Source organism: Capsicum annuum, chromosome 8 (assembly GCF_002878395.1).
Source record: "Capsicum annuum cultivar UCD-10X-F1 chromosome 8, UCD10Xv1.1, whole genome shotgun sequence".
In the NCBI taxonomy this organism is placed as follows: Eukaryota; Viridiplantae; Streptophyta; class Magnoliopsida; order Solanales; family Solanaceae; genus Capsicum; species Capsicum annuum.
In genome coordinates this window covers 150552690-150579682 of record NC_061118.1, presented here as the reverse complement: position 1 = coordinate 150579682, position 26993 = coordinate 150552690, and the positions used below count along the sequence as shown (strand labels likewise).

General features: G+C 32.0%; 1 protein-coding gene across 1 annotated transcript; it reads left to right on the top strand.

The window, feature by feature from the left end:
- Positions 1 to 12091: 12091 nt before the first annotated feature.
- Positions 12092 to 25634, top strand: LOC124886666 (pre-mRNA-processing protein 40A-like). The gene is made up of 15 exons (XM_047395555.1): positions 12092 to 12154; positions 12255 to 12320; positions 16531 to 17034; positions 17117 to 17206; positions 17251 to 17349; positions 17437 to 17505; positions 17578 to 17655; positions 18110 to 18175; positions 18370 to 18404; positions 19593 to 19728; positions 23474 to 23521; positions 23602 to 23694; positions 24721 to 24819; positions 24924 to 24976; positions 25544 to 25634. The coding sequence occupies exons 1-15, from the start codon at positions 12092 to 12094 to the stop codon at positions 25632 to 25634; spliced, it is 1590 nt and encodes a 529-aa protein (XP_047251511.1).
- Positions 25635 to 26993: the final 1359 nt, after the last annotated feature.

Sequence of the window (26993 nt, the reverse complement as noted above, 5' to 3'; positions counted from 1 at the left end):
CTAGCATGTCAACAGATATTGAATAACGATGAGATGCAATGGCCCTCTTGGCAATGAGAGGCAATGGTTCTTCCGATAAATTAAAAACAGTTTCTCTTAAAATCATTTGTCAGGGTCTTGCTTTCTGCATGTACGTGTACTCAAGGTAGACGATTAGTAGACACAAAGTCGCTTTTGCTAGCGACTATTTTTTTTAGAAAAATTCTAAATACAATATTTGTAAAGAAGACAAGACACTTTTGTTTGTCCTCCATGATCTCAAGAAATGAGATGGACAATTCGAAAGGTCGTCAATAAATGGGTGTTGAGCCGGTTTTTGGGCTACCAAAAGTACCGTTATTAAGCCTTATATGCTCTATCATGGCTCCTGACTTTCTTGGGGATTTTTCGAAAGAAATGCTCATTTTGTGTATTGATCCCTGCATCCACAAAAAATGATTAGTTTGAAAGAAACTACTCCATGTTAACTTCCTACGATCCTTGATTTGCCCTCGCCATCTTTCAGGTATTTCATCATGTTGGGACTTCCACCCCTGACTCCCCGTCCTAATTGATGTCTAGGCAATCACTAAGTAAAAGATTTATATAGATTTTTTTCAAAGTACTCTTAATTTTTTAGAAAATAGTTTCGAGAACTCCTGCAAAACTTCAAAAAATCTCTGCCAGTCATGTAGTACTATCCAAATACCTCATAATTTGCTACATACCTTCTCATAAGTAGTACTAGTTTACAACTACCAACGAAAAAAGTCAAGAGGTAAGGTCACATAATAGACATGATCAACCTTAATCTGATATTATAACCCCATACGATCTTATCTACTTATGCGGATTTCTCACCTCATACTTACTTACTCAAGCATACATTTAGACTGCCTTCAAATTCCTCAAACAACCACGAGTCTATAATCATAACTTACTCGCTAATATAGCCATTTTTCACATTCAAGCAACCAAAAAACCACCCTGACTAACAACTCCTTCTCTACCTTATACTAAACTAACTCACAAGGACGAATCACCTCTTTACCAATTCCATCTCATGCAAACAGATTCAGCCATACATATATTAACCAACAAAAGAACACAAATTGCTAGTGAATCGAAATAGGCCTCACACGGATTCACTAGACTTTGGTTTTGTATTTTGAACAAGAAAATGAGATGGATGACAAGGCAACTATGCTAGTGAATCGAAAGAGCCCCACACGGCTTCACTAGACTTTAATTTTTTTTTTCAAAAATACCATGATAACAAGATTACATATTACAAGAGATAGGAAATTGACACAATGTTTAATGGTCTAAGAATACATATCTTACTCTATATAAATAAAAATCTGAGTAAAATACTTCCCCCATGGACTACCATACCATCCACACGTGCTACTAGCTACCACATTAGTTTATCACTATAAAGGGGTAAACCATCCTCAAATATCGGTTATTCAACTGAAATATTCATTTACACCAAAAATCACCCTCACTCTGACTTCTAGCTTTGTGACTTTACATCACTAACTTCTTGGTCTAATTTCATTACCGATAGGTCATGACAACAACACTTTAACTTATGCTACTATTCGGGTGGAAATACAGTTCAAACATTCGGCTATACACCGTCCACACCTATATTTAGATTTTTGGGAGGGACTAGATACACTTAATACCTTAAGCTGGAAAGCACGATTCCATCAGGATCAATGTTTACATCAGAATCAACACATATTGAAGCACCAACAAACTCCTCTAGATTTTTTGCATAATTTTTTTTCTTATATGACATAATTGAAAAAGACTATATCATGTAGATTCTAAACTTTTCTCACTTGAATCACCCCAATAATGGGACATGCCTGAGAATTTCAGAGTAAGGAAAGAATTTGGGATGACTTTACCTTCATATGGGCGACACCATAGCACGAATGATAGTATGAAAGAGGAACATTTTAACTCTATTGTACGAACTGGAACATGAAGAAAGAGAGATATTCCTAAACGCCTAGTAGCCTCCTGCTTATAAGTGTGGCGTGCTACACACCCATAAATAAGACTCTACCCAACATGATTTTGCAGACACCCTGGGACCATGGACCGTGCTCTGATACCATGTTTGTCATAACCCAAACTGGGGCCCTGGCCATGACGAGCATTCCAAACCATGAAGGCCTGAAACACCCCTATTTGTCTGATAATTATGCACATAACTCATATGATAAAAGAAATATGGAAGATAAAAAATATTGTGGAAACATGGTCAAGAATCATATGAAATCAATAACGGGGAATAATGTTCCACAATCTCAACACAACATCTCTATAATGTCTACGAAATCTCTACTACATGACTGGAATAAATATCTATCTGAAAACTGGGAAAAGGCCCCCAGTAGATCCAAAACTAATAAATGATAAATGAAAATGCCAGATATCAGGCCTTCCAAAATATAGAAGGCTCACAAAGTGACTCTGCAAATTTGTCTGAGGAATTTACTAATTTTCTAGACCCCTAGACTATGCCTCCAAACCTGGGAGGGAAGGGGGTCAATACAAAAGTACTGGTACGCAGAGATATCAAAACAAAACATAATTATTTTACAAAATATAGTTGAGAGCCATTATAAAGTATTTTTATATCAAATCATTTGAAAACACATGGGCGTAATGTAATTGTTTTCAACAACAATGTAATGCAGCTGAGCTAGGTGGAATACCCTACATACCACATTTACATCAACTGTCAAACCTCGGTTGCCACCGAGATTAGAGTATAAGTGAGGGGAAGAGACACAAGATCACACAACAGGGTGTCTCGACCCAATGGTAGTGCACAAGATCACAAAGCAGCGCTCCTAACCATAGTCCCAACTTGGGAATAACATAAAGTCAGGTACACAAGATCACAAAGCAGGGTACCAAATTCCCATGTCGGCAAATACAGTTTCCAGCGATGATCCCTTATACTCTAACGCCTTCTTCGGGCATCTACTATCTCATGTAAAATCAATGCATTCAAATTTTATCTGATTCAATCACATATCATATTCCGTAGGGTATCATCATAACCGACTTACAATCCATTAATATCACATCATTCTTCTCATTCAACCATTTTATTCAACATGTTTCAACACAAATAGCCCTTTAGTTTTCAAGTTAAAATCATATCAATTCTCAAAACATTTCCTGTCATGCTTTTCAAGATGTTTTCAAACAATTTACATCATATGAATATTTAAAACAAATTCACATCAAGAGAGGGATTCCATATAATTCATGCTCTCAAATTAATACCTTTTCAAAACACATTCATATACATATATAATATGTCAAATCACTTCGGAAATAGGCCTAAAGACAAAATCAATATTATAGAAATGTTTAAACATGATTATATTCGTAGTTTCAAAACCCCCATTGTAAAACATGAATTTAAAGGCCCATGAGATTTTAGGATAACCCCACATACTGCTATATGCGAAGATGATAGGTGTTTCTTGAAGCCTACATTCTGGGGATTCCAAATATGCAATTAGTTTCAAAAACCCACGGTTGAATCTTGAGTTGCTTGGGTTTTAATTTTGAAACCCTAAGGAGAGTTCTTGAACAATTTTGATGAATGAAGGTGTATTTTGGGGTATTTGGGAACTGAATTCCGTGTTTATGGCTAAATAAGGGTGGGAAAAGGACTATTTTACCCTAAAAATAGAGTGTTTAAGTCACTTGAGTAGTAATGTATGTGGTCCACACCTTATCGCATAATATAGATTGTGTGGTGCACTCTTTATCGCACACATTAGGTTGTGCGTCGCACACTTTATGGCATAAGTTAGGGTTTACGTCGCACACCTTATGCTGCATGACACACTCCACTTTGCAAAGCCATAACTTCATCCTTGGGTGTAGGATTTTTGCAAAATTGATATCTTTGGAAAGATAATTCGAAGGCCTTTCATTTGATATATAGTAGGAACTCTAATTCAATATATACAAAGCGTAATGACCAAATGAAGTTGACCCAAGTTTTAACGCTTAATAAAACTCAATCGATTGAAAAGCTTTCAACTCGTCCTTGAGTTAGGGGACCTCTATGATCTCAATTCATGCTCAACTAGATTTATACACCACATAGTTGATTAAAACACTATATTCACAATAGATTTATGGTTTTTGGAACGTGTACAAGTAGAAATGACAATTTACGTTCAAGTCTGAAAGTATGGGGTGTTACAAAAAATTATTTCCATTATATAAATTCTTAATTTCTCCTAACAACATTTAGTTCAAACTTGAAGGTTTATGTAAATTTAAACACTTCATGTAGGATTTTTGTTGCAACTAAGATTCATTTTTTACATTTTATGAGTATTTTCTTATCGGTTAAACCAAAAACCGAATCGTTAAGGACTAAAAACCAAAAAAAATATTTTTCTGGTTTGGTTATTGGTTTAGCATATTTAAAAACCAAAAATCGATAAATCTAACGATATTATGTAAAACCCAACTGAACCGACCGATGCACTCCCCTAGACACAAACGCTTTAATTACTTGACAAATTGTATGAGATGCACATATTTTGCATGAAAAATTGTGATACAAGACTCGCATATATATATTTATTTTAACTTTATGTGATAGTCTAAGTATTTATTTGTGCAACACTCAAAATTAAAATATATAAATATTTGCTGATGATGTCAAGTTGAAAACATATTTATGTATTATGTCAAACGTATAATTCCTTTTTTGAACTATAGCTATAACATGTAGCATGAGTGAATGTACTCTAATTTTAAGTTGATGAATTCACCTAACATTACTACAATTAGTAGAGTAATGAGCAAAATTAAATTCATTGCTATTTATTTATATTTTTAAAAAGCAAGGTGGAGTCAGAGAGTAATTATCATAATTAAAGAGGAGCAAAAGGTATACTTAAATGAGAAGCCTGGAGTCTTTTGATAGAGTGTATTAAAAAATTAATAAAAATAACATCAATAAATTCAGTGTATTTCCACATAGTGGGGTCTGGAGAGGGTAAGATGTACGTAGTCCATATCACTACTTCCGGAGAAGTAGAAAGGTTGTTTCCGATAGACTCCCGGCTCAAGACAAGGAATAATAATCAAATCTTTGATAAAGCATGGAATGTATTACATAAAAATTAATGCATCCATTAATTTAATGTGTATTAGTAGTCCCTTGTTTGATATATATATTTTTATCTAATGTATAACTAATGCAAAAATTAGTTATATACTCTATTATGTATTGAGGTGTGTATTACTAATACCTCAAAATTTATGACATTAGTAATGCAATGGATCTAATGCATGCATTAACATGCTTAAAGTGGGGGGATTATGTAAAAAAATATTATGTAATTCGTGTTATTTTTAATATTTTGAATCAAATGCTGTATAAGAAACAACAACAACAACAACAACACCCAGTGTATTCCCACATAGTGGGGTCTGGGGAGGTTAGTGTATGCAGATCATATCATTACTCAGGTGAAGTAGAGAGGATGTTTCCGATAGACTCCTTAGGATCATAATAATATACCAAACATAAAAGATAAATGCATATAAACTAATACGATACACAAAATCAAACTAACAATATAACAAATATCAAAGAAAATGTATATAAATTAGTACCGTATGAAAAAATAGCCAATCTACCAAGAAGTGTCCGCTTTGTGTTGGGTGGTTGGTAGTCATGAAAGTGTCAACTTTCCCAAAAAGAAAAACTCCAATAAAGAAAGAAGTCCCTCCACTTTCACCATTGATTCAAAGTTATTTTTAATACGTAGAATCAAATACTGCGTAAGAAAATAGAAGTATAATTAATGCAAATATTATTAATATACCATATTTTATATTATTTTTATAAAATGCTATTTATATTATTTTTATAAGAAAATACTCTAATTAATTTTGTTGAAATTATCTATCTATATAATAAAGAAGGATATTCTAGCCTAAAACTAAGACAAGTGTCATATTGAGAACTACCTATTTGAATTTTTACAACAAAAAATCATCATTTCATAACAAAAAACTATTTTGTTGATTATTTAAATATTTAATATTATTTCATATTTCATATTTAATAAATTACATTTCATATGTTTTTAATAATAGTATTATAAGAAAATAAATATTATTGATTTCATTACAATTGACTAAAAGAAATATTACAAGAAAAAATTATTTAAGAGAATAACCAATTAATAAATAGTAACTGATCAATTTATATAAAAAATATTGTAATCATTCTGAATAAAAAATATTAAAAAAAGGTGTCATCCCTCAAAATAATTAAGTTTGACCTATTTTTGTAAACAAATAAATGAATGAATATAAGAAAATCCGTAATTAGGAAAAAAGAAAATTGTTACCTTATTTGAGTGTTTAGCAAATTATAAATATAATAATAATTAATTGACTATAATTAAATTATAAATTTATAAGAAATATTTGAAAACTAAATTAGTAATTAGAAAAATAAATAATTGTTACCTTTTTAAAATTCTTTCCAAAATTAAAAAGGTAATTGATATCAATTTAATGTAATCAATCTATAAAAACATGAGAAATTCATGGGATTGAATTTCCAAAATTATAAAGGTAATTAATATCAATTATTTTCGTATTTGAGCTCTTTATACAATGGTAGATTAATTAAATATTATCAAGCTACAAAATTAGGACAGATTTATGGTAAATAAATATATAATATTAATAATAATTTTATTGCTATCAAATTAATTAGATTAAATTGAACTAGAAATTAGTTAATATTGACAATTACTTTAATAAAAAAAATATATGGAAAGATTCGTAATTGATATGCATATATTGTTAAAAAAACAACGAACATTGACTACTACTTTAACTATAAATATATTTTAAAATTTATATACAACATTAAATTTAAGGAACTTGAGTCTATATATTATGATCATAAAATTGATTCTAATTAATTGAAATTAATTAGTTGATTGTATAGTTTTATTACAATAATTTCGTACATCATTTATTTAATAAAAATACATATAATTAATTGATTGATTTTATGCAATCTACTATGATTTTATTAATTCAAATGATAAGTTTGGATTAAAAAAGATTTATAGACAAAAAAATGGCATCCCTCAAAACAATTAAATTTGAACTATTTTAGTGAAACAATGAAAGATTGAATATAAGAAAATCTGTAATCAAGAAAAGAAATAATTGTCACCTTATTTGAGTTTTTGGCAAATTGTAAAGATAACTAAATAATCAAATTGTAAATTGATAAGAAATTTCTGAGAAATAATTCAGTAATTAGGAAAAGAAATAATCGTTACCTTTTTAAAATTCTTCCCAAAATTATAAAGTTAATTAATATAAATTTGATATAACCAAACTATAAGAATATGTGAAATTCATGGGATTAAATTTTTGAAATTATAAAAATAATTAATATCAATTGTTTCCATATTTGAGTCCTTTATGTAATTGTAGATTAATTAAATATAATCAAACTATAAAATTAGGATAGATTTATGGTAAATAAATATATAATATTAATAATAATTTTATTGTTATAAAATTAATTAGATCAAATTGAGATAGAAATCAGTTAATATTGACAATTATTTTAATAAAAAATATATGCAATGTTTCGTAATTGATATACATATATTGGTAAAAAAACCACGAACACTGACTACTACTTTAGCCATAAATATATTTTAAAATTTACAACATTAAATTTAAGGAACTTGAGTCTATATATTATAATCATAAAATTGATTCTAATTAATTGAAATTAATTAGTTGATTGTGTAGTTTTATTACAATTATGTCGTACATCATTTTTTATATAAAAGTACATATTATTAATTAATTCATTTTGTGCAAACTACTATGATATTATTAATTCAAATGAAATAATTTTTAAATGGTAAGTTTGAATTATAAAAATAAAGGAGATTATTGTATGCCTGTAGCATTTCTTATGTATTAAAAAAGATTTAGAGACAAAAAGTTGTCATCCCTCAAAACAATTAAATTTGAACTATTTTAATAAAATAATAAAAGATTGAATATAGGAAAATCCGTAATTTTAAAAAAAATAATTATTACCTTATTTGAGCTTTTAGCATATTATAATGATAATAAATAATCATTTGACTACAATCAAATTACGAATTTATAAGAATTTTTTGAGAAATAAATCAATAATTAGGAAAAAAAATAATCGTTATCTTTTTTAAATTCTTGCCAAAATTAAAAAGGTAATTGATATAAATTTGATATAATCAATCTATAAAAAACATGAGAAATTCATGGGATTGAATTGCCAAAATTATAAAGATATTTAATATCAATAATTCTCATATTTGAGCCGTTTATGTAATTGTAGATTAATTAACTACAATCAAGCTATAAAATTAGGACAGACTTATGATAAATAAATATATAATAATAATAATAATAATTTTATTGTTATCAAATTAATAAGATTAAATTGAGTTAGAAATCAATTAATATTGACAATTATTATAATAAAAAATAAATACAAAGTTTCGTAATTGATATACATATATTGGTTACAAAAACAACGAACATTGACTTCTACTTTAGCCATAAATATATTTTAAAATTTACAACATTAAATTTAAAGAACTTGAGTCTATATATTATGATCATAAAATTGATTCTAATTAATTGAAATTAATTAGTTGATTGTATAATTTTATTACAACAATTTCAAACATCATTTATTTAATAAAAATACATATAATTAATTGATTGATTTTGTGCAATCTACTATGATCTTATTAATTCAAATGAAATGATTTTTAAATGGTAAGTTTGGATTATAAAAATAAAGGAGATTATTGTATGACTTTAGCATTTCTTATGTATTAAAAATGATTTATAAACTAAAAGATGTCATGCCTCAAAACAATTAAATTTGAACTATTTTAGTAAAACAATAAAAGATTGAATTTAATAAAATCTGTAATTGATAAAAAAATAATGGTTACTTTATTTGAGCTTTTAGCAAATTAGAAAAATAATTAAATAATCAATTAACTATAATCAAATTATAGATTTATAAAAAAATTTTGAGAAATAAATCAGCAATTAGGAAAAAAATAATCGTTACCTTTTAAAAATTCTTCTCAAAATTATAAAGGTAATTAATATCAATTTGATATAATCAAACTATAAGAATATGAGAAATTCATGGGATTAAATTTTTGAAATTATAAAGGTAATTAATATTAATTGTTTCCATATTTGAGTCCTTTATGTAATTGTAGATTAATTAAATATAATCAAGCTATAAAATTAGGACAAATTATGGTTAACAAATATATAATATTAAAAATAATTGTATTGTTATCAAACTAATTAGATTAAATTGCGGTAAAAATTAGTTAATATTGACAATTATTTTAATAAAGAATATATGAAAAGTTTCGTAATTGATATACATATATTGATTAAAAAAAACAACGAACATTGACAACTACTTTAGCCATAAATATATTTTGAAATTTACAACATTAAATTTAAGAAACTTTAGTCTATATATTATGATCATAAAATTTAATCTAATTAAGTGAAATTAATTAGTTGATTGTGTAGTCTTATTACAATTATATCGTACTTTATTTATTTAATGGAAATATATATCATTTATTAACTGATTTTGTACAATCTACTATGATCTTATTAATTCAAATGAAACAATTTTTAAATGGTAAGTTTAGACTATAAAAAGAAAGGAGATTATTGTATGACTTTAGTATTTTTATGTATTAAAAAAAGATCTAGAGATAAAAGAAATACAATATTACAATATTTTTGGGTTATTTAATTAATTTATCACATTTCAAAATATTGTTTATATCAATTCAGTGATGTTTATATGGAAAAGTTAAATTTTGAAAAAATAAATATCTTAAATTTCATAATTTAAGTTAATTTGTGTGCTAATTTGGAAAAGTTAATTTATATTTACATTTTATTTCTATTATATGGAAAATTTGACCTCATATGGCTATTTATAGCCATTGAATAACACAAAATATTTGTTACACTTTTCTTCTCTCTCATGGGTATTTCTCAAGTTTTTCATTATGAGTATGTAAATATTCACTTGCCATATTTCTGGATCCTTGTAAATATTCACTTGCCATATACAGATCCTTGTAAATATTTACTTGCAATTTGCAGATCCTTGTTAGTTGTATATATGCATTGTACGATGATGAATGAAAGACACAGAAAAAAAGTTTTCTCCATTCTAGTATTTTGCTATTTTTATATTTCAAGAAAAAATGACTTTCTCTTATTACTTGTAATGATCCTGTTCGTACTCTTATTCAATGATTGAATTTGGTAATGTTTTCTTGAGTTAGGCTCTTGCTATGAAGGTGGATGTGATGATTTCTTGGTTAATGATACTAGTTTTATGAAAGTAATCTAATAGGATTGAAAGATATATGCAAGAGCTTAAGTTTATTTGATTCGTAGTGAAGTATGATGTTGCATATATAATGTAGAAGTATACCCAAGGTGATCTGGGGTTGCGGTATTTTCTAAGACTATTACACGTTTTGTGTGATGAGTGGTACCGTTGAGTTGCTAGGTGGAGAAAGACTAGTTAGATGGTATATGGCGTTCTAAATAGCCAAGTTAAGGAGTTTGATTGATAGTGTTGAGACTTTTTATATGATCTTAGTTCTCATAGTAGAGAGATGTAAGTTTGGAGTCGCGATATTGGTAGGCTATGTCGGAAGTAGTATGATTCATTGAAGTCTTAGTGATATCCATGTTGAGTGCTAGATTCTAAGTTTGAGTTTTTGAAGGTTGAACTAATAGAAATAAGAGTTAAAGCACTAGAGGGTGTGCACTCCGACTATGGGGATACCTATGAAGACCCAAAGTTAGTAAGTATGCAAGTATTATATGATGACTACTGGGTCTATAGAATGATAAAGTGTATCTCAGAAGGTAGTATTAACAGTGGGTTTTCAACTTTTAGGTGTAGTCATTTGGGTTAAGTGCCATGATATGCGTGTATAGTAGTTTTTCAAACCCCAGATTGCAGTGAGTGTACTTCAGTTTAGAGTCTAGTAAGGGATCTCCTAAACTTAATATGATGACTTGAAGCTAAGGGGGAGATGATGGAGCGAATAACTAAGTCAGGCTTTCAGATTCTAGTAGTGATGTCAGTATGACATAGAACATCAGAAGGGAAGAGTGAGGCTCAACCCATTCTGGTCTCAGTATTTTTCAGTTATTCTAATACCTACTCATACCTCATGTTTCAGTTCCATGATCATAGTTTTGCATTAACAGACGTGCTTCTTTACACCCGAAGAAAAGATACTTAGACCATCAGTAGATGTTGAACCCAAGCCATAAGGTAAAGATGCTTATCATTTTGTCCATTCTCTTCTAACGCTATGATAGGTCATCTATTTCCTATCTCTCTTTATTCTCGTTTCAAGCTTTCTATTTATTAGATGAAGAAAATGGTTTCATGTTACTATGTGGTTTTGCTTCAAAATTCTTGCCTTGTCTTTCAAATTAATTTAGGGAGTTGCGCATGGATACAAGCTTTCGACATTGATTAGAAAATTAACTAAATATGATTGAAAAGTAGCTAAATTCTGATTTCATTTGTTCTTCCTTGCATGGATATTGGTTGAGAAGCCTCCTATACCTCCTCTGGCTGGTCCTGCTCCTGGTGCTATTCCATCCATGTCATTGCAGGTAAAGTTGTGGAGGCTCGGGGGAGGTATAAATGACTTTTGAATGTAGAGACATTATGATAACTATTTTCCCCACATCTTTAGCAGTTCCAGCCTATGCTTCCAGCTCACAGGCACAACCTTATGGTTCCGGGTCATCTTAATAATTTCTGCCACTTGGACATTCAAATGTTGCGATGTCTCAACCTTCTCAAATCCAATTTCCTCAACCTATGCAACAGGTTACTGGTAGACCTGTAGTAGGAAAGCATAGTATTCCTTAGGGACCACCTATTCCCCATGATTTTCAGCGAAATCTTCCGATGTCAAATAACCACATGCCTGGTTCTGGTGCCCCAAATTTACCTGTTTCTTCTTCATATAATGTAAGGCCTTGGGAAGATCTTTTTTGGTTATTGTCAATAAGTTTCCGATGTTCCATTCATATATTGATGAAATACATTTTGTTATCGTCTTTAACAGCAGGTAAATGTTGATTCTTCTGGCTCCCAGTATCAGACACAGATAAATAATCATACGTTTCCATCAGGGGTATAACCCTGGATGCCACTAATTAATCATAATGTGAATTCTGCGACAACTATGTAGAAGACTGGAGAATTAACAACTCCCTTGGTTATTCCAGTAAGAATTCAATGTGTTTTATTGTACCCGTTTTGCATAAATGTTGTCAACAAGTAACATACTTAAGTTAATGGGTTAATGGGTGTGTGTTGACTGAGAGTGTCAACATTTGAATTCTATGATAGTTTTTTGTAAGCAAATTAAGATTCCAGTGAACAAGAAAGGTGTAAAACCACAGTATACAAGAAAAGGAGCTCTGCAATCATTTTCATTTAGATCCAATCTTTTTACCACTTTGTGTTCTCCAGAAAAAAGAGCATGCCGATTTGGACAAACACTTAATTTCTTGTCTATGAACAAGTGGTGGATATGTTGGCCCCCATCACTGCCAAGAAATCCTCAAGTATCCACATCTAGTGCTTTGTACATCATTCTGCTTCCATTAGCACTGGAGATAATAGGCCCATTTGTTTCAGTCCTCTTTGTCAAAGTTATCATATGGGCTGCCGTTCACCACTACCAAATTCTACCTGACTGTTGATCAGCAGAACTTGATACACCTCTACCGATAACGTCATTTTGACCCCATTTCTCTATTATCATACATATTTACATGTGTCTAAATGCTAGTAGGTATTGCTATTTTCAGCATCTTTTGATGATCAGTAGGCCAGTTATGGTTGCTAATGTTGTCATATTTCCTATGGCTTTATTACTCCAACCAATTAGTAACATTCTTACAATTCTTGAATTGATTTTTAGATACTATTATAATAGAAGGACAAGAATCTCTACCTGGGAGAAACCTCGAGAGATAATGACAGAAATGGAGGTGAGGTCTCATGTCATCGAGATTTTTATGGGTAGTTTTATCCAGTTTCCTGTGCTTATCAATGAAAAAGAAGTACATGATTCTTTTTCTATGAAGCTTCGCAGAAACTCTTTTTCTTTCCTAAGTATATGTGATTTCTGTTGAAAATTTGTTTAGCGAGCAAATTTCCTCGATCTTACTATACTATGTAGGCTTCATTTGGGATTTGCATTGACCTTTTATTTCTAATATAGTTCTAAAAGATTTTATATTTAACACTATTGTTCTAAAAAATGTGTTTAAGCATACACGACAGGATTATATTTGGTCTATTTTAAACAATTTTATTTACTTTCTGATTAATGTAATGTTATTGTAACTCAATGATGATATGGAGAGAGGAAACTTGATATAATATTGTGGTTCACACTTCTCATTCTGGTTTACAGAATAATAGTTTGGCTGGTTGCACACTTGCACCCAAAAGTGTGACATAGTGGTCAATGAAGTAGATTGAGAACCATGAGGTCTCAGGTTTAATTTCCAACAGAGATAAAAACACTAGGTGATTTCTTACCGTCTGTCCAAGCCTTGATGGACAGAGTTACCCAGTATCTGTGCTGGTGGGAGGTTGCAGTACCTGGTGTAACTAGTCAAGGTGCAAGCTGGCCCAAACACGACGGTTATCAAAGAAAGTTTGGCTGGTTGTGAGGGACAAGTATTAAGGGACCAACAACTGGAGCTGTAAGGAAGTTTGAACATTTTTATTCCTTTTTTTTTCAGATAAACAGTTTTTTTTTCAGAGATATTACTTTGTATTCGTCAGCGTTAAGATTATGCTAACAGTCCAAAAGAAATGAAAAATAATGAAAATAATGCTAGGATTCGAAGAGATCTACTACCTGTTATGCATCCTGTACACATTGGCCCTTAAACAATAAACAAAAATCTACAATGTTATTTCATTTAACTTTCTGAATGGAATTATATTTATCTTCAAAATACCTTCAAATTTTCTCGCTCCATACAGTCCACCAAATACAAGGAAGGATTGTTCTCCCCCGTTTCTTCTCACTCTTTTTAATCCCCACTAATCCAACAACTCAACAGATTGTTGTGTGTCCTTTGATAGTCCACTTTACTTCAACTCAATAGATCTGGTATGTGTTCTGGCATGGTCCACTTTACTTCTTTTAAAATAAAGGTGTCGAATGGGCGGGGTTGGCTGGATTTGGGCGGATCAAAGAGGTCTGAGTTAATAAATGGGCGGGTTATTAACCCGCCCTAAAGCTACTTGGGCTGAAACGAGTTGGGTTGAAATGCTCTAAAATTCGGGTCATAACCCAACCCACCTAATTTGAACTCAGATTTAATTGCTTTATTTGTTATTTTATAAACTTTTAGTACTTGAAAAATTATTATCTTTTTTTTTGAACTTGGCAACTTTGTATTATATCACACAGTACATGGGTTGTACTGAAACCTTTATATACAAGAGTACTCCAAAATCAACTGTTCTATCTCTAAATTTAGTCTAGAACATCAATTATCGAGGTAATATCATTAGAGTATAGTTGATTACACTAAAAACATAAAAGCAAAATTGCAATTGAGTTTAACCTTCTGCACACTATTCTCTATGCTTTCAAAACATCTAGAATTCCTTTCTTTCCATATAGCCCACCATATAGCACCAGGGATAATTCTCCATCTACCTCTGTTCTTCGCATGTACACCTGGTTCTCCCAGCATATTAAAGTCTTGGATACTTTCCTAGGCATTGTCCTGGAAATGCCTTTTAGTCTTAAGACGATTCTCCAAAGTTGTTGGGTGTACTTGCAATGTAGAAATACATGGTTAACCATCACTAAGTTTCTCCACAGAGGAAACATATGGAGCACAAGTTTTTTCCTTTCTTCATGACATTATCTTGTGTAAGAACTACTTCCTTGGTTAGTAACCAGACAAAGACAAAGCACGACACTGTGTGAGGTATCCTACTTTTCCATATTTTCTTCCATGGCCATCTTGGATCTGGGTGATTTATTTGGTTCATTATCTTGTAGGCTTTGTTGACACTGAACATTCCTTTTTCATTTCCCATCCACCATAGTACATCCTTCACTGTTTGCAGTCCATTGAATAAGTCCATGGTATTAAAAAATTCAACTACTCTCATTACCTCCCGATCATTAAGTTGCCTTCTGAAATTGAAGTTCCACCCATGTGGTGTCCATAATTCTGCTATAGTCCTCTATTGAAGCAATACCAAGTTGTAGATATCAGGAAAAATAACTTCCATATTCCCATCCTCATGTCAATTATCCTTCCAGAACCTAGTCTTGTTTCCATCCATCACTTTAACCTTTGAGTTTCTTTTAACTTCATTCCACTATTGTCTAATAGATCTCTAGAGGATAATCCCGTATGGTGTGGTCAATTCTTTATTTATCCATCTATCTTCTTCAGGATATTTAGTCCCAATCACTTTCCTCCATAGCAGCTGGTTATTGTTTGCATATTTCCAAAACCATTACATCACGAGAGCCTTACTTTGAATTTTTAGGTTCTTTATCCCCAACCCTCTAGTCTTCTTGTTAATTGTCCACCATAGAGAGCACTACCACTTTTTCTCGCATATCTTTGTTCCTTATTCTATCTCTCCTAGTATGCCCACACACCAATCTCAACATCCTCATTTCTTCTACGTTTATCTTTCGAACATGCGAGCTCTTGACCAGCCAAACACTCTGCCCCATGCAAGATAGCTAGTATAACAACCACTTTATAAATTTACCTTTAAGTTTATTTTAACAAAATTCTGATACCTGGCATGCTAGTTACTAGCTCTTTTGTAAGAGCTAATTGGGACAAAAAACACATGTTCAGAAATTGATTCATCAAAAAAAGCATAACTGTAGTTTATGAGTTTCAAACGTGTCCAAATGAAAAAAAAAATTATGGGGGGGCTGTGTTGAGTATGGAACTTAGAACCTCAGTGCAAGATTTGAACACCCTTACTGTCACACTCCGTCTTGTTTTTTGTGGCGAGGGTGTTCATTAAAAAATACTTAGAAACGACAGAATTTGACCTATATATATATATATATACAAAATACGATTATCAAGCGAATGTTGTTGAGTTGATCACCCTTGGATAGTTGTAGCTCAGCCGCAGCTTGGCAATGTTTCCACCCTGCTTGTAGTTATATTCTACACAGTACATTCTAGTCCTTTTCTATGTGGGACATTATATCATTCATATTCTAACACTTCCATCCAGTATTGTACTGCTGGAAGTTATTGATTTCTACTCTCAGGGTACTGTTTATGTTCTATTTTTTGACTTAACCTACTTTTATGCAGTTTTCATTGGGACAGAAGGCAGACGCATCAACTTACTGGAGAGAATTTACAAGTCCTGGAGAGAATTTGCACGCTTCTGATTTTGGATCCATTTCTGTTGTTAAAACATCATCCCCGGGTGCAGATGGTTTATTAGTCTCGGCACACGATGCTAAATCAAGCCCAATTGCTGTGTCACCAGCTGCTAACTTACCAACTATTGTGGCTTTAGAATCATCAAGTTTATCTGGTAATGTTTCTTCTCCGATGATTGGAACAGTCGAAATGAAGAATTCTTCAGAACCTGCTTTGCCAGCTGTTGCTAATTCAGAAAAAATTGGAATAGCAGTAACCTTGGGAAATTCTGTCGCGCCACCGGTGCATGTTTTCAGATTTATATGTTATAAATTTGCCTCTGGTTTATGTTGCTTCTTATTTGGAATTCAATTTTTCTGTAGTTTTGAGACTACTACAACTCAAGTTACAGTAGTGTATGGTGATGGATTTTCTTCGAAGAATAGAGAGGTACTTTGTCCTTCTGAAATACTTATGCAATTAGTTAATTACTACTGGTTACTGGTTAAAACACCAAGAAAGCTTTTCATAGCTGTTATGCTGGATGTTGATCCAACAATTTTGTAGTGTAGTTGTTAGTCAACTGCTAACAGGTGAAGAATATGCTACAAATTCCAATGAGGTTTGCTTTTGTCCTTTGTGATTGATGTTGTGCCTAACATGCAGAATGTCAAGAAAGATGTTGTAATAACTGAAATCGGAGGTACTACTCCATCAGATGAGAAAATAGTCGAGCTGGGACCATTAGTTTATGAGAGCAAAGCGGTATAGTTGATTATTGCTTTTTGTCTCGTTTAATGTATGTTCTCGAAATTTCTCTTATTTCTATTTTAAGTATCTGATTTTATTTAGGAGGAAAAGAGTACATTCAAAACTCTTTTGGAATCTGCAAATATTGGGTCTGATTGCATGTGGAATCAGGTTTATTACTTGAGGGTTTTGTGCGTACCAAACAATTGAGGGAGATCATTTGACATGAATTGTATTAGTCAGGCCATGAGAGCAGTAATTAATGACCGGAGATATGGTGCTCTAAAATCCCTTTGTGAGCAGAAGCAAGCTTTTAATGAGGTATCTCTCCAAGTCGGCATTGGAATGGTTAATTGTTGCCTCAATGTTTCAGCATACCACATTGCAAAAAGATAGATTGTGTTTGATATTGAATTGTTTCATGTTTGGTTGACTTAAATATTTTGGAAAATGTTTTCCAAATCAACTTATTTTTCTTAAATTTAAGGAAAATGAATTCCCTTCCAAAAGTAGGAAAAACATTTTCCAAAACTCTCTTTCAATCTCACTCTTAAGTTGAAATTTTTATACAACTCTCAAATGTATTTTCTGAAAAATATTTTTTTATTCACCAACCAAACACTAGAAAAAATTTTCTAAAAAATATTTTCCTTTCATCAACTAAACATAAGAAATCAAGTAAGAAACCAACTTGTTTTCTAGGAAAACATTTTCCTTCATACCAAACACACCTAAGGTCTATAGTGATCATTTTGAAGTCGTGTGTCTGTTCCAGTATTTGAGCCAAAAGAGAAAACTAGAAGCGGGTGTTAAACAGAAAAAAGCTCGGGAAGATTTCAGGGTAATTTTAAAAGTAAGTGAAATTTTCTTTTGTGGGTGTCTTCTATTTGATATATCATGATATTCACATTACCAGTTTCAAAAATAAAAAGATATTATCATAATATTCATGATGTGTTAGAGACTGGTATTTGACTTGTTCAAAAGAATAAGTGGTATTTTTCATAACAATGTCCGTTGTTCTCAATCTTACAGGATTGCAAGGAGCTGTCACCATCATCAAGATGGAGGTTTGTCTTTCACTTGTAATGTTAAGTTGTCTGTTGCTTGTTTTCTAATATTGGTCATTGTTTGTATGTGTTTTGGTACCTTGAAGTTGATCCATTACTTATGTAAGTTCCATTTGATCCACCAACTATTTGCTATTGATTATTCAGTAAGGCAATCTCCATATTCGAACATGATGAACATTTTAAAGCTGTTGAGCGAGCTAAAGACTGTGGGGACCTTTTTGAAGATTATGTGGAGGAATAAGATAAAAAGTTGATGCTTCTTTTGCAGAACTTTCTTGTAAGCTTCTATATGTTAAAAACAAAGTGTGCGGATTGTAGTTTCCTTATATGGTCTTTGGCTCCTCACAAATTAAGTTAGCCTTTCATTTGAGATAGAAACAAGGTCCAATTTCTTAAACATGGTATTAGAGGCAGATCTATCTTGATGTTAGACTATTAGATGTTAGCCAACCTAGGTTAACTGATGCTACAAATGTCTAGTCTTGGTGTTCGATTAATGTATGAGAATCCCACACTAGTAAGGTGTATGTGCTGTAGTTTCCTTATATGATCTTGGACATTCTTCACCACCTGACCTAGACTTTGAAGTTGAGTTTGGCACTGGTCCACTTGATTAACAACAGTCATTCCATTCCTTTCCTTTGCAGGATGTCTTTTAGTTTGTTCCCTTTTTTTGTTTTGCTTAAAGAGTAGAAAGAAGGAATGTTGTAGATATTCAACTTAAAATCTTGTGTTCTTTGAATACATTTTTAATGGCTTCTCAAGGGTACAAGATTTAAATTTGTTCACCATTGAATTCTAATATAAATAGACTTCCATGTATTGTATGTAATTTTTCTTGAAACTTGAAACTATGATATGCTTCTTCCTCTCCCCTCTCCATCGTAAAACAGGAAGAGTTTTTCGTTACTTTCATGAAAGTGTAGTTACAGTCTCTTTGTCCATATTGTTTTCTTTAAAGAGAAATTTTATTTTTTTTACTTTGTACTGGATTTTACCAGGAGCATGCGAAGGCATTGGAGGAGCAGAAGCGCAATAGAGTGGAGTACTTAGAATTTTTAAAATCCTTTAACTTTATTAAGGTATTTGTTCTAGTGGTCTTAGCATCAGTTCCTAGATTATGTTTTTCTATTTCAAGAAGATAGAACTTCCATAGTTCCATTGTTGCTGACTTCTTTTGTTCAGGCTAGTAGCCAGTGGTGGAAAGTTCAGGACCGCTTGGAAACTGATGAAAGATGCTCCCGCCTTGAGAAAATCAATCGCTTGGAGATTTTCCAGGTACTACTTATTTACAGATGTTATGGATGAGCTGGAGAAACAGGTGAAATAGGTTGCTAATAGGAGTATTGAATTGTGTCAACTACATTTGTTACACTAACCCATATTTATAGACTTTACACTACAATCCCTTTTCATTTGCTTTCACTTAATAAAGGTTTGGATCTGAATGGTTCAGATATCAGCCTATTAAGTGCTTTTTTAAAAAAAAGATTCAACCTGTTAATATATCTTAATGAATCAGATGTTAAACAAAGTCTGAAAATCATTTAGATCCTCACTAAAAAGTTCAATTCATTGGGTAAAAAAGTAAGTTAGTGCATTACTATGTGGGAATATACTGGGTTTGTTGTTGTTGTTGTTGTTGTTGTTGTTGTGCATTAAAGAATAGAACATACTTGGTAGGATAAAAGCATGAGATTGAGATTTGAGAGTTACCCCTCTGCTTGCTTTTTTTTTTTTTTAAATAACACATATTTTGTTGAGATAAGAACAATGATCGGTTGTTCCTATTAAACATCTGTGTTGTTTCTCTTTATGCCAATTAGTTTCCTCTTTTTTTTACTAGATAGTACGTATTTATGCTGATAGGAATCGTATTGTCGTAAACTTTTAAGTTAGGGGTTCCATGCTTTTAATGTAGTATAGATATAGATGATTCTTTCAATCTAGCCAAGCTATATTAAATACTACTTCACAGACATATGTAATTGACTTCTCCTCCGTTGAATGCTGTTAATGGTTATGTTACCTTAATTGTTATAGTTTCTCGAGCAGAACAACTCTGAGAAGTGATCATCAAACTTCCATGTTTTCATGTAGTTTCTTTGACTTTCGAGGATTCCTTTAAAGTATCACACAACCACACTATTGTGTTTCAGCTAAGACTGCATTTGTTTTTATTAATATTTAGACATTTGAATCATTTTGAATGCACATCTGAATGGTTAAGATATTGTCTCTAGATCTGAAAACTAAATGATTAAGGTTGGGTGTTTCTCAATATCTGAATGTGCAAAATTTATTTATTTCTAAATATAATTTAATTATTTATTAGAAATTTTTTTAATTTAATGCAATAAAATTATTATTTGATTAAAAAAGGAAACATTTATGTTTATTAGTGATAGTGGAGATGGTTTGTAATGGTGGTGGTGGTTGTAATAAATTAATTGATGTTAGTGATTAGCAATGTTGGTGATAATAGTTGTGATAGTAGAGATAGTTGGAATTGTAGTTACTGTCATAATATTGGCGATTGGTAGTGGTGGTGGTGGTTGTGATGTGAAGTTGGTTAATGTTAGTAGTTGAAGGTGTTGATCGTGGTGATGAAAAACTGTATGCATGATGGTTGACGATGTGTTGGTGGTTGTTGGAGACACTGTTAGCTGTGATGGTTGAATGGTTGTTAGTACAGATACTGTAGCGAGTGTAGCGGATGGTGGTGGTAGAGGTGGTGACGCCGGTGACAGTGGTGGTGATGGTGTCCGAAGAATGTGTGAAAGTTGATGATGTGTTAGTGGTTGTTAGTGATGTGTGGAAGTTGATGATGTGTAGGTGGTTATTAGTGGTAGTGGTAGTTCTGATAGATGAGTTGGTCGGTAGCAGGGATCAACTGGTAGCAGTTGATGGTGGCGACGTTGGCGGTAGGGGTGTTCATGGGTCAATATGGGTCGGTTAGTGGTCAAAACCATAACCAAACCAAATTAATTGGTTTTTAAATTTCTAAAACCAAACCAAACCAAACAAAAAAATAACCATCGGTTTGGTTCTTGTCGGTTTAGTTTGGTTTGATTCAGGTTTTTTAGTTTATAACTTTAGTTAATGGTAAATGTTTAAATTTTTAAAAAACAAATCAAATCTAACATATGAGATGTCAACCAAGTGTTGTATCTCAATCTTGAAACTATGATGTCAACTGAGTGTTATACTTCGGCAAAGCCATGATAACACCATATGAACGCTTTTAAAAAATATTTTAAAACTATATTTAATAGAATGATATGATAAACCCCCAAAAGGTGAACACATAAACTTCTTGCTCAACAAGGTTCAAAAGAAAGTTAAAATTAGTGATTGTGTATAGTCTAATAAATTTCAGCTGTAAATTTCAATATATAACAAGATACTATTTTCGCAATTAGTATCATTTGTCATTCAAAATATGAAATTCATTTAGAATCTCATAATGTATTGTCAACTAGATGAAGACATATGACTGAATGTGTTACGACTAAAGTTAAATCATGATTAAAATATAAAATGTAACAAATATTTAGATTACATTTATGAAAAACATATAAATAATTATAATATATATGTATATTGGTTCGGGTTGGTTATTTTGTTGGTTATTTTAGAGTAAGACCAAACCAAACCAAATCAAATTAGTATCGGTCTTTTAAAATTCAAATCCAAACCAAACCTAACCAAATATAGTTTTTTTTAATCGGTTTTGTTTGTATCGCGGTTAAGTTGTGTTAAAAACCAAACCTTGAACACCCCTAGTTGGAGGTGGATATAATTAGAATAATGGAAGTGGTAGGTGTGGTAGCGGCTGGTAGTGTAGTTGGTAGTGATGTTGGTTGTGATGGTGGAAGTGGTTGGTGGTGGTGCCAGGTGATTGTGGATAAAGTGGTGGTGAATTTTATCCTACACAAGAATATCTGTAAATGATATTTAGACTTGGTTCCACATATGAATGATTAAGACCTACTCAGACCTATTAAGAGCTAAAATCCTAATAAAAACAAATGCACTTAATGGTTTGAGGTCTGAACAGGTTCATAAATCCAATAAGTGCAAACAAATGAGACCTGAAAGTAGTTTGTCTGGTCAAGTTTTGGCCATGTTTTGTCCATTTGTACCACACCCCAGTTTTGATTTCACTTCGGATGATATCATGCAACTTAAAACCCAATTCAAAATATATTGTGTTGTCAACCATATAGCTTAGACTAAAAAAACTTAGTGCCAGAATTCGCCTCTGAAGAGGTAGTTGAGATGTAATGAAAGTAAAGGCTTAGAAAAGATTAGCCTCGGAAAAAGTGCCTGAGAGCATCTCTGTTTCTCTAAATAAAGTTGCATCTCCCTCACTATGATTTTTTTGGCCGTAATACACCATTGCGACTAACTAAACGATATATTGTTTCATCCTCTGCCCTTTCTGAAAAGAATTGAAGTTGAATGATCAAATTTTATTAGCATTTATCTCCTTGCTTGATGAAAGAGGGAGTTTACCTGGTATCCTAGCATGATAATGATCCTGTTCGTACTCTTATTCAATGATTGGATTTGGAAATGTTTTCTTGAGTTAGGCTCTTGCTATGGGATGTTGAGAGTTATACATAAACTCAGATGCTGAATATTTTTTCTTTTTCCCTTGTCAGATAATGATGTCAACTTCTATCTTTAAAGTTTGTATTACTGTTTGTGTGCATAAATGATTCTTATTAAGTAAATATAATGAAAGCGCTGTTAACAGAGATGCTATCCATTTTTATTTATTCACTTTTTTTTCTATTATCCAAACAGGGGTGGTTGATTTTTCCTTCAATTTAACCTGATCAGTGCAATTAAGTTTATGTGTCAAGTGTCTTGTGATATTATAGATGACTTTGAACAAGTGGAGAAATGTTGGTATTCATGAAAGAAATTTCATCCCCATCACCCTGCTTGTAATTTATAGACTTTATGGTAACTCAAATGCATGGACAAAGCTCCATTTGGTATCCTATTTTTGTTACTGATAAGCATTCTGAATTTGTGTTACTTGTATGTTGCTTCAGTATCTTGATGACAAGTCACAAATTAAAGATGCAGTTAGGATGGCCGAGGTAATCACCACTCTTCATTTTAACCTCTGTTGTGCTTTGGTTAGTACCTAATATTTTGGCTGAGCCGTGTCTACTTTCAGATTGGATTGACATTAGCCTGGATGCTTGATGATTTTAAGGTTGCAATCGCCAAGTATATTAGCTCTCCACCAATGTCAGATACCAACTTAAAGGTCTAATTATGGCTAAGCACTGTATACTGTTTCACATCGACCTATGTTGAATTGAATGTTGTGAAAATTGAAGTACCCCATTCGTTAAATGGATTTTTATGTATTTGTCCCCTTTTTGTCTTTGGGACAGGTCCTGCATAAGATGAGTGGATTGAGTGCAAAAGCATTAGTAGTACTTCCATGTTATGTTTCACTGGAAGTCGGTCAGTTTGTGATTGCTAAATTGGCAACTCGTAGGTAGTCAACTGTGGTTAGTGGAATTTTCCTTTAGTATCAACCATAACCTATCCCACATTAAATCTGGATCTTCTAGTAATGGAGTTAATAGAAGAGTAGTGTGTCGGTTAGCAAGTAAGCCTGAAACCTTCAAGAATAAAGACGAGGACCACATTGATCAAATATTTGGTGTTATCTTTTTCTTCCAATTCTTTAGTTTTGGTACCATTTTCCTTACTTTTTATTTCCTGGATGGCGGTGTTTAATATTACACCTACCGCACATATCTTAAGTTGCTTAATTCAAAGCAATTTGCCTTGTAGTTTTCTATTTTTACGGTTAGTGGATAAGAGTTTTACTCTGCGAAAGTGGTTAAACAGCATAAATGGATGATATCAACGATCATTTTCTTTTTTTGTAATGAGGATATTCTTCATATATCATTTCAATTTTGGAGTTTATTTATGGTCATGGCGTATAATCTATGTATGTGGGAAGAGGGAATTGCAAGGGGTATCTTGTCGAAGAATTATACTTAGACGGTTGGGTCTCTTAAGGCTTTTAGTTTACTTTCAATAGCTCAAAACTATTTTAAAGCATTTTATCAAATATTATAATGCGAGGAGTTACTCCAAAAGATGGTAATAATAGTCTTACATTATATCACCCTTGCCTTTCAAACGAAGGAATAAGAGGACATACATGGATTATACTGAATCTTATTCCATACTTCCTTTATAAACTTTATGTTCTATGCGTTTGGGCTTGTCGAGTCATTGAGTATTGAATGTGCATATTTCATCTGCATAGTTTGTCTTTGAGGAGTTACTGGAAAGGGCCAGGGAGAAAGAAGAAAAAGAAGCTAAAAAGCGTAAATGTCTAGCAGATGAGTTCTATGAACTCCTTCATGCATCAAAGATATAGAAAACAGTTCACAATCTCTCACATTGCAATGGATGGGATCCCATGATATTTCCTTTAAACCATAATCTATTTGTTTGCTATGGTTGCAGGAAATTACTGCATCGTCGAAATGGGAGGACTGGAAATCCCTCTTCGGAGATAGGCAAGTAGCTTCTTTTGCTTTTATTGATCTAGAATTCGTAACACGATTGCAAGGACTATTGGAGAATGATAATTGATATTATTTTCAAGGACCAACTCCTTCAATATTCTAAACTCAGCAATTCACATAGTTCTAGAATGTACCTTAGAATAATAGCTGTGTTGAATGATTTGTTGTTTTATATTCCTCAACATTTAGGTAGGCTATTTCTTTATAGTATTAGCATGAATTACCATTTTGCTAAGTGATTTTTAATGTTGAACTTATCCCTCTAGAAATTGGTTGATGTCAATTATTAGTTGTTCCAACACTGGGCGTTTAATAGCTCTAGCAGTTAGTTTTTTAAATTTCTGACATTTGTGATTGTTTTAGTTTTTTAATTGCTGGCATTTGTGATTGTTTCACGGTTCTGATGAAGTATGCTGCTAAATCTCTAGTTTCAATTTGTCTAGCCTCTTTGGCTATAAAATGAAATGCTCTGGATTTTTACTTTTTTATTCATAATCTCATGATTCTCATTATGTCATAACATTGAATGTGAATTTCTTTGCTGTTATTATTTTACAGAATAATGGGTGATGAGGGTTTGCTGCTTGAAATATTTAACAAATTTGTTAATGAACTAAAAGAGAAGGAGCGCAAGCATCAAGAGGATTGAATTACTACAAACCTTTATTCTTCTGCTACTTTCGGGTGGGGGTAGTAGATGTGGGGATGTGATTGTGGTTGATATTGTTTTGCGGAAATTTTGACTTTTTGAGAGTCGCCACTTAATTTTGAAAAGGAATTAAGAAACCTTTAGAGAGTTACTACAAACGATTCAAATTAGAAAAATCATTTTAAGTTAGAGATTCTAGAGAAGCGGTTCCTATTAACGTTTTAGGAAGGTATTAGGCACCTAAAATGTCCGCTAACTTGCGGTTATCCGGACTGTTTGAAAATCCTCTTTTGATTAACTTTGAAAAATTTTATTTTTTGAAAAGAAAAGCAATTTTAGGAATATTTTGGTGTTTATGCAAAACCAATTTTTTTAGCGACTTGACTAAGGATTTTACTAGGTTCGCAAAACACACGTAAAACAAGTAAGCAAATAGAAAAAAGGGAAAGGAGGGAAGTAGTGATTTAGGCTTTCAAGCCCAAACCGTCGATCCTGTCCTAATCTAGTTAGGTTTTTGACCCATCTTTCACCTGTCTTAATTTTATGTTTTTGAGCCCTTTTCGGCTCGAGTCTCGCTCCACCTGTTTTAAATTTACAACTTTGGCTTCGAGGCCCGAATGAATAAATAAATAAGTCACTAAATAAAAAAAAATATAAATAAGTAAATAAATAAATAAATAATGAAAACAATGGATAAATAAATCAATAAATAAGAAATAACGAGATTTTCAAGTCCCCTTTGCCGCTTCAAAGATTGAACTTTAACCCATTCTTATTTCGATTCCTTGTATCCATACGCCATGTGATGGATTCTTGGATTTTCTTTTGGGCTTAACTCAGAAGGATAGGCCTCATTGGCCCATTTATGAAATGCAAAGAGAGAAGGGGTCCATTTGAACTCCAAAGGGGGTGCATGTAAAGAAAGGAATGAACATGTAAAGAAAGGAATGAAGAAATTAACATACGTCCAAGATTTTAACATATAATAAGCTATAGCATTCCTGCTTCATTCAAATACACTCATACACAGGTAAAAATGCCATAGGATAAAAAGTCTATTATGTTTGAAGAAAATGTTCATAATCAATTAAAGAAATTTCAACTACAGGAGGAAATAAAGCTTCAACAAGAAATTCTTATGGTCTTTAGCAAAATAAAGAAAATAATTTATCACTTTAATGCCACAAAAGGACCCAATTAAGCATGTCACAAAAAAGAGTTACAAATCCTAGATCATACTACATAAACGATAGATCACAAGCAACTTTCAAATTCCAGAATGCCAAACATACAAAATTAAAGACTTAATCACTTTAGGCAAGGAATACGATAGCTGAAACTTCAAGAAAAGCAAGGCTG